General features: G+C 41.9%; 1 protein-coding gene across 1 annotated transcript; it reads right to left on the bottom strand.

Annotated features, from left to right (window-relative positions):
* Positions 1–1,517: 1,517 nt before the first annotated feature.
* On the bottom strand, positions 1,518–8,298 carry LOC128092586 (uncharacterized). Its single transcript, XM_052706784.1, has one exon. The coding sequence runs from the start codon at positions 4,708–4,710 to the stop codon at positions 3,016–3,018; it is 1,695 nt and encodes a 564-aa protein (XP_052562744.1). The 5' UTR covers positions 4,711–8,298; the 3' UTR covers positions 1,518–3,015.
* Between the last annotated feature and the right edge of the window lie 2,352 nt (positions 8,299–10,650).

Raw genomic sequence — 10,650 nt, forward strand, 5'->3', positions numbered from 1 at the left:
AAGTTTGAACTAATTTAACAACTACTTTTGGCAACACACTTTCATTGCATTTGATTCAATTTATTCAACGTACTCCGATTCCTGAAAACAATATTTTGAGTTTACTTACCAGTTTATTGAGCAGTCTTTTTCAACATCATTTTTAAAATATTAATATCTTCTTTTGTATATCCCTGGGCATGAGTAGAGATCTCAACGTCGTTAGCAATGTTGGCTTAAAAATAAAATTCATTGGATAATATCACCCTCCCCCCAGCCAACATTTTTGCCATGCGAAGCGGGCCTCTAACACTGTGTCTAGGTAACACCTAGCTAGGAGCGATCAGTGGACAAACACAAGAGGTGATCTCAGGGTCGATTAGGAGTTCATGAAGCAAATTAGTCGTCTCCCACCCCTTTTAAATTGAAAAATGAACTCTGAAACCAGCGTCTACTCACAACAACAGAAACCGAGGCCTCTTCTAGGCATTGTAGGGTCTAATTACTGTTTGCCATACAATTTTGAAAGCAATGATTAGAGTATTAAGAATTAATTATTTTCAACATTACAATATTTATCTGTTTGTTATCTCCACATAACTTTATATAATAGGTTTTAAAAAATACTTTCTGTTGTTACCTAAGCATTTTGCTTGTTCAACAGACAATTTAGAAATGTTAGGTGTTAAGCGGAATTAAGCTAGACCATTTAGAAATTTAGAAGTGCATTTAGGTTTAGGCACACTTATTTTGACCATGAGCTTCAGTTTTATTTTTGTTATTATTTATAGAAGATTTGTAGGGTTTATTCTTCCTAATGAGTTCTTCGTTCCTCAGAAATTCTGACGGCGGTTGCGGGGTCGTCCTCTTAAAAGCTAAGTAACAAATCATTAAGGTAATCGTATTACAGGCCTGCCTATTATGGTCATGTTGAATACGATTAACTACAACACTAACCATTTAAACTTTCAGCAAACAAGACTTATGACGGACGTGACAAGACGAGGGCCTGCTAAGCTGTTAAACATTGTTTTCTGTTGTTTTCTTTGCTTCTGGGAATTAATTACTTTCGTTGATTGATTGTAAACCTCAACATATAAATTCATTTTGATAATTTTGCGTTTGTTGGGATGGTTTAATGATCGGTTAGTAAAGGTCCATTTGTGCGTGGATAGTGTACTCCGTTCGCTAGGGTTCCTTGGAGTCAGTTCTGTGGGGTTTAACAGTCTCGACAGTTGAAACCTATAGCGCTGATTTTGGGAAGCTCGTGCGAACGGGGTTTTTAATGAACATTGGGGGCGGCGATTGAGCACGAAGTTTCGATTTAGCTTATTTACACCATAACACAATTACATACTCTCACAAACACAATCTCATTTTAACCTACCCAATCATGTCCTCAATCCCCGCTCCCATGGAGTGCGAGCGATCCGCATGTGATTGACACGACCATTACCGTTCCTTTACACAACCGGACTTGGACTGACTTGATCCTGGCTATCCCACCTCGTTCCGCAAAAAAAAAAAAAAAAAAAAAAATATCTTCTTTTGTATATCTTTTATAAATTTTATTTTTTTTAGACATTTCCCACCATCAAATTTTTATTTTGATATAATGTGTACGCATTTCCATGTATTTTATGGTTGATGATTCTGAGAAAATAATGGTTCATTGAAATTGTATCCATCGTAAGCACGAAGGTTCCTGATGATTCAGTTTTCTAATTAAAATCACAATAGATAAATTGTTGTGAAAAATTAAACCCATACTTACTTAGATTAACCAACATTTTGTTAAATTTGCCCGTGCAATTATTGTCGTGCAAGAGTTGGCCCGCCTCTTCCTTCCACTGCCCCTCTTTTTCCTCCAAACATTATCATAAAGCCCCTTGCATCAGAGGTCCCCATTGCGAATGTCCTCGTCTTGCTCTTCATAGTTTATCACCTGCAAAGAAATCATCAACAAACTTACTCACCAATTGCACCTTCACAGTTGCAGCAGTGTGCCTTTCGATTTGCCACTTCAACTTAGACAAATAGTGTGATTTTCACATCCTCTTACTTCACAAATAACAACACAAACTCAATAAATTGACCGCTCTTGTTCGAATCCTGACTTCAAATGACAGACGTAAACAAACCCAAGTTCATCTTTTAAATATTTAACCAATTGTTATTAATATTCAACCAACAAAATTTTTGATTTTCCTAAAACCAAAGCTTACAGTCGAGCACGTTCATTCGAGTTCGGGAAATCTGTTAGCTTTTTGCCTCTAGCATTTTCAACAAACAGGTTATTAAATGTATACTGAATTTTAGTTATTTTAACGGAATATTAGCAGTAACAAGTACGTTTTTGTTAAAATTAACGAAAGTAAAATCAACAATTTCAATTGTTAAAATTTCTGGGCTCAGTCTCTCCGTGTAGTACTGCGGTAGCCCGATGCCATTGTCCCGGCTTCAAACCATAGTTCCACTGGTAGGCCGGAATCCGGCTGTACGGCATCTGAATCAACAGAATAATGATCGGTGCCCAATGCCTTTTAAAAATAAATAGAAAAAAAGGTGCAGGTGGTTATGTTCTACATGACCAATATGACAAAGAACTTTGTACCAAACTCTAAAAATCATGCTATTTTTATTTATATTTTTTAATTCTTTGCCTATTTATTTAATCCTGAATAATTAATTCTAATTAAATTTATTCAATCAATGGCACCGGTAGAACCTTCCCTCAGGGCCATGGCCACTCCGGGTGTGGCCAATCCTGTCAAAATGGCCATTTTCATCACCAGTATCAAAAACCATGAATTTTGATACCCATATTGCCCAAAGTCGTATGTGTTTTATTAGGTGTGATTAACCAAAGAAGAGACCGGTTTACTAAATTAAACAGAGCGATTTATTCTCTTGCACACTCAAGCACTGAATGAGCGACTCGATGAATGGCTGTCATGAATGACGTTTCAGGGGATGTTCACAAACTACGTTTGGGGGTCTTACACAAATGACGCATAATATAACATCTTCCCTGCTTTAAACAAAAATAAAATTCTCCTGAACCTTATGTTCGAAAACTGGAATCACTGAATTTCTCGTCAGCCTGTTCGGCATCTCCACGGGAACTGGCAGCTTTAGCGTGTTTGGCTCTTCCGCTGATCGGACACCGTTGGTCCATACCCTGACCGCTTCTTGATCTGCAACCGATACATCAGCTTTTCCAATCTGCATCGTTGACTGGTCGAGATTCTGCTTGGACGTTTGGGGCTCCTTACGTGGCTGCTTGCAGACGTGAACTGGCTTCTGTTGCATCCGGCTTGGTACATCCTTCTGGCGGTATTCTTTGCCGGAGTCGACCAGCTGAGCTTTTGTGCGGTGGATGGCGATCAGGTCATTGGGATAGTGCGGTGCAGACGCGGACACTGAATTGCAGAACTTTACGAATCCCAATTTCTTGCAGACTTGCGCAGACAGGAGAGGGCCATGCTCGACGTCAACCACCTGTAACGAGAGATTGTACTTACGTCCGTTGCGATGGCACGGGATCTTCACCTCTCCCAGGACAGGAATGTGGCCACCACCAAAGCTTTGTAGGCGGCATCTCGATGGCAGCAGCTGTGGGCTGTTTTGTCCGGCAACTCTGATTAGCCAATCTCGGCCAACCAGACTGGCGTTCGCACCGGTGTCCAACTCGCATTGAACAGACTGCCATGTCTCACCGACGAAGAGATCCAGATCCGCTTGCACGTGGCCACCATAACTGGACTTGTCGTAGATCTGCCCGATGTTCGCAGCATCGCTGCTTTCCGGCTCTGAGTCACTTTCCTCGCTGGTTTGTGCCGAATCACCGCTGCGTCCATACACATCCTTCACCTTCTTCTTTGACCGCTTCTTCTGATCGTTCTTGCATGCCTTCTCAAAGTGATTCTTCCCGCCGCACCGATTACACTTCTTCCCCAGAGCTGGACAGACACCCTTGACAAACTCATGCCGACCGCCGCAGAACTTGCACTTTCTCGCCATTCGCCTCACCTTGTTGACGCCGAAGCTCGAACTGCTCACTGCTTTTCTGTGCCTTTCCGAAACTTCTTCAGCGCGACACAGGTCCACTACTATCGCCTCTGTAAGGTTCTGGGCCGTGAGCAGCGTCGCACGCAAATGGGACCATTTGTTGGATGTGACAATTTTGAATTTCACCATTTCCGCCTCCAGCACGCCAAACTTACAGAGCTTTGCCAATGCCTTCAATCGTCCCACGAAGTCGTCAACGCTCTCCTCCTCCCACTGCTCCATCGAGAAAAACTCAGTCCAATCGATGATCGGATTTCGTTCTCGAACCACCTTCGCTTTGATCGCAGACAGCGCCAGCGCCGGGTCACCCTGTTCCACTTCGGTCAGCTCGAAGTTAAAATACTTCTTGAGCGCCGCTTGGCCAATCACCGACAGCAACACACTTGTCTTCTGCTTGTTCCGCTCAACTGGCCACGCATCCATTCCGACGGCACTCGTATAATTCTTCCAACCGTTCTCAAAGAAGTTGTAGTTCCTTTCCATGTCGCCCTCTAGCTCCAACGGGGGCGGAAGAGGAATAAACGGAATGGTAACACTTCCACCAATCGCGTTTCCACCGGCTGTACTCGTACCGGCCGCAGCTTGCCCGGCCATGCTCTTAAACGAGCCTAGAAGTTTCTCCATGGACGCCATAAACTTATCAAATTGTTTTGCATCCATTTTTTTCACTTCCGGAAAGACACTTTTTCAACGTGGAAACGAATACAAATATGGCCGCCGAACACGTCCGCTGAACGAATCACGCAACGCTATTCCGGAACTTTCGCGAATGATTGTTTCGCCACTCGAACAAAGTTTTTTCCGCACAGTAACTTCCGCGATGTAAAATGACGCCGGAAAACTGTCACTAAACCACGACTACTTCTGACACCATGTTTTATTAGGTGTGATTAACCAAAGAAGAGACCGGTTTACTAAATTAAACAGAGCGATTTATTCTACGTCTTGGCTCTTGCACACTCAAGCACTGAATGAGCGACTCGATGAATGGCTGTCATGAATGACGTTTCAGGGGATGTTCACAAACTACGTTTGGGGGTCTTACACAAATGACGCATAATATAACAGTATGGTTCGATAAATGTATCCCCGGTAGAACCTTCCCTCAGGGCCATGGCCACTCCGGGTGTGGCTAATCCTGTCAAAATGGCCATTTTCATCACCAGTATCAAAAACCATGAATTTTGATACCCATATTGCCCCAAGTCGTATGGTTCGATAAATGTCCCCCCGGTAGAACCTTCCCTCAGGGCCATGGCCACTCCGGGTGTGGCCAATCCTGTCAAAATGGCCATTTTCATTACCAGTATCAAAAACCATGAATTTTGATACCCATATTGCCCCAAGTCGTATGGTTCGATAAATGTCCCCCCGGTAGAACCTTCCCTCAGGGCCATGGCCACTCCGGGTGTGGCCAATCCTGTCAAAATGGCCATTTTCATCACCAGTATCAAAAACCATGAATTTTGATACCCATATTGCCCAAAGTCGTATGGTTCGATAAATGTATCCCCGGTAGAACCTTCCCCAAGGCACTGGCCACTCCGGGTGTGGCCAATCCTGTCAAAATGGCCATTTTCATCACCAGTATCAAAAACCATGAATTTTGATACCCATATTGCCCCAAGTCGTGTGGTTCGATAAATGTATCCCCGGTAGAACCTTCCCTCAGGGCCATGGCCTGTCCGGGTGTGGCCAATCCTATCAAAATGGCCATTTTCATCACCAGTATCAAAAACCATGAATTTTGATACCCGTATTGCCCAAAGTCGTATGGTTCGATAAGTGTATCCCCGGTAGAACCTTCCCCAAGGCACTGGCCACTCCGGGTGTGACCAATCCTGTCAAAATGGCCATTTTCATCACCAGTCTCAAAAACCATGAATTTTGATACCCATATTGCCCCAAGTCGTATGGTTCGACAAATCTCCCCCTGGTAGAACCTTCCCTCAGGGCCATGGCCACTCCGGGTGTGGCCAATCCTGTCAAAATTGCCATTTTCATTACCAGTATCAAAAACCATGAATTTTGATACCCATATTGCCCCAAGTCGTATGGTTCGACAAATCTCCCCCTGGTAGAACCTTCCCTCAGGGCCATGGCCACTCCAGGTATGGCCAATCCTGTCAAAATTGCAATTTTCATTACCAGTATCAAAAACCATGAATTTTGATACCCATATTGCCCCAAGTCGTATGGTTCGACAAATCTCCCCCTGGTAGAACCTTCCCTCAGGGCCATGGCCACTCCGGGTGTGGCCAATCCTATCAAAATGGCCATTTTCATCACCAGTATCAAAAACCATGAATTTTGACACCCATATTGCCCCAAGTCGTATGGTTCGATAAATGTCCCCCGGTAGAACCTTCCCTCAGGGCCATGGCCACTCCGGGTGTGGCCAATCCTGTCAAAATGGCAATTTTCATTACCAGTATCAAAAACCATGAATTTTGACACCCATATTGCCCCAAGTCGTATGGTTCGATAAATGTCCCCCGGTAGAACCTTCCCTCAGGGCCATGGCCACTCCGGGTGTGGCCAATATCCTACCAGTTTGGTCCCAACCCCATTGCCTTGAATCATTCTGGTCTCCGAGTGACCGTTCTAACAATGTTCTTTAGAACAGAATTCCTCCCAAGTTGGTGCACAACCTGTGTCTTTCAATGTGTGTATGTGTGTGTGAGCAATAAAATTACCACCGTCGATCCGTCTCTGACGGATTTTCGGTCAAAACTATCTGTTCAGAGGCTATCTGTTAGCTTATATAGTCCGCATGAAATGTGGCAACATGGTGCAAATTTTGCCTCGTCTCCTGCTTTCTTGGAACTGTCACGCGAGAATGTTGCACCATTGTTGCCACACTTCATTCGTTGCTGACCCCTTCCGCAGTACCAAGCATGCAACATTTTCGTAACGCGCGACATTTTTCGTTTTTCTGGATTGACACCTCACCAGAATAGAGCCCTTAGGACAAAGTTCTTTGTCAAAAATTACTTACCGTCAGTGGGGGTGACATTGAGTCTGGGGGTGAGATTGGGTATTTTTTTTACGGATTTTAAAATTTCTTAGGTACTTCTCAATGAAACTAAATTCTGTTAAAAGGGTTGTGCAAGGGACATCTTAAGATGACTTTTCTGAAAAAATTCTCGTTCCTAGAACAAATCCTGTCATTTTAGCAGCTGTCTAAAGTTGAGGTACGTTTTTGGCCAAAAATAACCTCTCGAAAAATCAACTTATTTAATTTTTTGTTGGAATTGATCAAAAAGTACCCAAATGTTTGAAAATCTATACTTCGAATATTTTAGCATGTCAATACGATTCCCTCGAACGAGAAACACTGTTGGATGACTTGTTTTTACTATATATTTGTATTTGAGCATCATTTTAGTTTCATTTGACCCAATGTTACCCCCTCAAAGGGGTGAGATTGGGTCAATTTTCAAACGATTGCCATTTAAGGTAGAGTCCATCAAATTACACCACAATTCTACGATAAAAGATTTTCGATGTTATTCAAATTGTTTTTGTTATTAAGAAATTACGAGAGGTGTATCGTTTTTTGACCCATAGTCACCCCCACTGACGGTACCATTAGGTTTTGATTTTTTTTTCAATAATTGAACTTTTGTTCGATCCGATCAGAACATGTTTCTGCTTGATGTTAACTGTCAAAGTATTTCCGTCGACACGGTCAATTCGGCAATCTGTCAAAAATTCGATGCGAAAAACAATGTCGTGCATGTCGAGTGTTTGTTGTGCGATTGTCTTCCTTTCGATCAAACGATATCGAAACGGTAAAATCAAAACCGCGCGACAACTCGTACGACGTGCGACATTTTTCAAACAGGGGCACAGTTATCTGAGTAGGTCGGGCTTTACTTATGGTACGTTCGTTTGATGGCTAGTTCCACACTGAGTGCTGCACTCAGAGCTGTCAAAGTGTTTCTTTGAAGAAACTCGCGCTAGTTCCGCACGAGTTTCGCCGCCATCTTGGAACTGAAACTCTAGTGCCGCACTCGATATTTTTTCAGTTTCATGCGAGTTCCACGCGTACTGACAAATGACGTTCGATTGAACCAAAACTGGCACCGACGAGTGCGGCACTCAGTGCCGCACCGGCTCTTCAAACAAACGTACCATTAGTTTTGAGTAATGATTGACAACATCATATTGACTAGAGAACCTGGAGTTTATTAGAGAACGGACATCTCAAACCAAAATTAACAATCGAAGCACGAGAACTGTCAAACGGCGGTACCAATCGAGCAAAATCCATTGTCTTGTGCTCGATTGGTACCTCCGTTTGACAGTTCTCGTGCTTCGATTGGTACTTTTGGATAGAGATGTCCGTTCTTTGATAAGCTCCAGGTTCTCTAATATTGAAATTCGGCAAGAAACTTTCTAGAGAGTTATCTACGTGCGCATGTATTGCGTGTGCGTACACGAAAAAGATTGAGGTTAAATTTTGTACCCGCCAGCAAAACAAATGGTGCGCTAGTGTGCGGGCTTAGATAACTCTAGCCAGAAATTTACCAACACATTCAAAGTATGTTTACATGGCAGCTAGACGTTTGTTTGCATCAGATTTCCTATCTCTTTCCAGCCAAAAAAAATGTCAGGCCACTTCTAGCTGTTTTTTTCGACTGACCAACCGATATGTCAGCCAACATACCTCGCAGGGCTGTGACAGTTACAGCTCGATCATTGTTTGCATCAGGACACTGTGACGATGAGTTCGTCATTTTTGGGTTAAATTACATTTTTTCACTGTGCCTAGAAAGCCTTAGTCTGATATTTGGCACCATGAAAGAAGGGCTCTTTTCCGACATTTTGCGGGGTCCGGCGAAATATTTCGAGCTTAAACATTGCTAAATTTAGAGTATTTCATTAAAAAGCTATTTATTACCCAGAAGGTTCCCAAAATTATTTTTTCAATCTGCCATATTACACCATGACATTTTAAAATATTTCCGAACCAATCACATCGTAGAGAACAGTTTTCTGAACAATTTCCATAAAAAATATAATATATATATATTCCACATAAAATATTTTAACAAAAGTCCGGAAGATTGTAAAAATGGTGGTTTTTGTAAGAAAACCCGTCATGTTATACATTTTTAGAATTTTTTTTTATTTAAAAGACCTTTCCATCGCGACCAATACCTTGAAGATCTGACAACCCTATCAAAAGTTACACAGTTCAACAAAAAATCAAATGTTTCTTGTCTCTGAGACGAGAATATGTGTTCCTAGTAGATTTTTGCCTGCTGAATCCGAATCCGGGTCCAGAATTGCTCCAAATGGTCCCAATTTTGAGATACACCCGTTTGAAATGTTAGTTTAGGCCAAAATTAGCTACTTTGTCGACTATTTTACAAAAGAACTATTGAATAAACAAATAAACCAATACATGTATCTTAAAGTTCACGTTCTCCCCTTTCTGAAACACCCCTGGTTTTTTAAATTTGATTGTTTCTACGCATATTTATAGACATTTTAAAATTACATGTTTTGGTTTATTTGTTTATTCAATAGTTCTTTTGTAAAGTAGTCAACAAAGTAGCTAATTTTGGCCTAAACTAACATTTTAAACGGGTGTATCTCAAAATTGGGACCATTTGGAGCAATTCTGTACCCGGATTCGGATTCAGCAGGCAAAAATCTACTAGGAACACATATACTCGTCTCAGAGACAAAATCTTGTTGGACTGTGTTATTAGCACTTAAGTGTTATTTATGTACTTTTTGGAATCCGGATCTCAGATATCATGATAAAACGTTGTCCAGATCTATCATGCAACCTGTCGTTGAACAGGTAATCAAAAGACCTTTCCAACGCGACCAATACATTGAAGATCTGACAACCCTATCAAAAGTTATTAGCACTTATGTGTTATTTATGTACTTTTTGGAAGCCGGATCTCAGATATCATGATAAAACGTTGTCCGGATCTATCATGCAACCTGTCGTTGAACAGATAATCAAAAGACCTTTCCAACGCGACCAATACATTGAAGATCTGACAACCCTATCAAAAGTTATTAGCACTGAAGTGTTATTTGTGTACTTTTTGGAGGCCGGATCTCAGATATTTTGATGAAAACGATGTCCGGATCTATCATGCGACCCGTTGTCGGATGCGTGATCGAAAGACCTTTCCAACGCGTCTAAAAGATTGATGATCTGACAACCCTATCAAAAGTTATAAGCACTTAGGTGTTATTTATACACTTTTTGGAGGACAGATCTCAGATATTTTGATGAAAAAGTTGTCCAAAAATATCATGCGACCTATCTTTGGATACACCCAAAGTTAGAGAACGAGGGGATAGTCCTCACGAAAAGAAACGTGAGGAAAGTGCTATTTTGCGAGAGTATAGTCCTCTCGCGTGTTCATTCGTTCATTGGAACAGTTCATCCTATTGAGTTGCTTATATGGACAAATGACCGCCACTTAGTTACCGAACCATGGAGGCCCATACAGCAAAGGCACGGTCTTGGGTTCGAGTCTCGGTACCGGTACTTTTTTTATGGATGAACTTTTTTTGAAGATGAATCATGAGTAAAGTACTCTCGGTAATTTAAGCATAAGCATA

The sequence above is a fragment of the Culex pipiens genome, chromosome 1 (assembly GCF_016801865.2).
Source record: "Culex pipiens pallens isolate TS chromosome 1, TS_CPP_V2, whole genome shotgun sequence".
Taxonomy (NCBI): domain Eukaryota; kingdom Metazoa; phylum Arthropoda; class Insecta; order Diptera; family Culicidae; genus Culex; species Culex pipiens.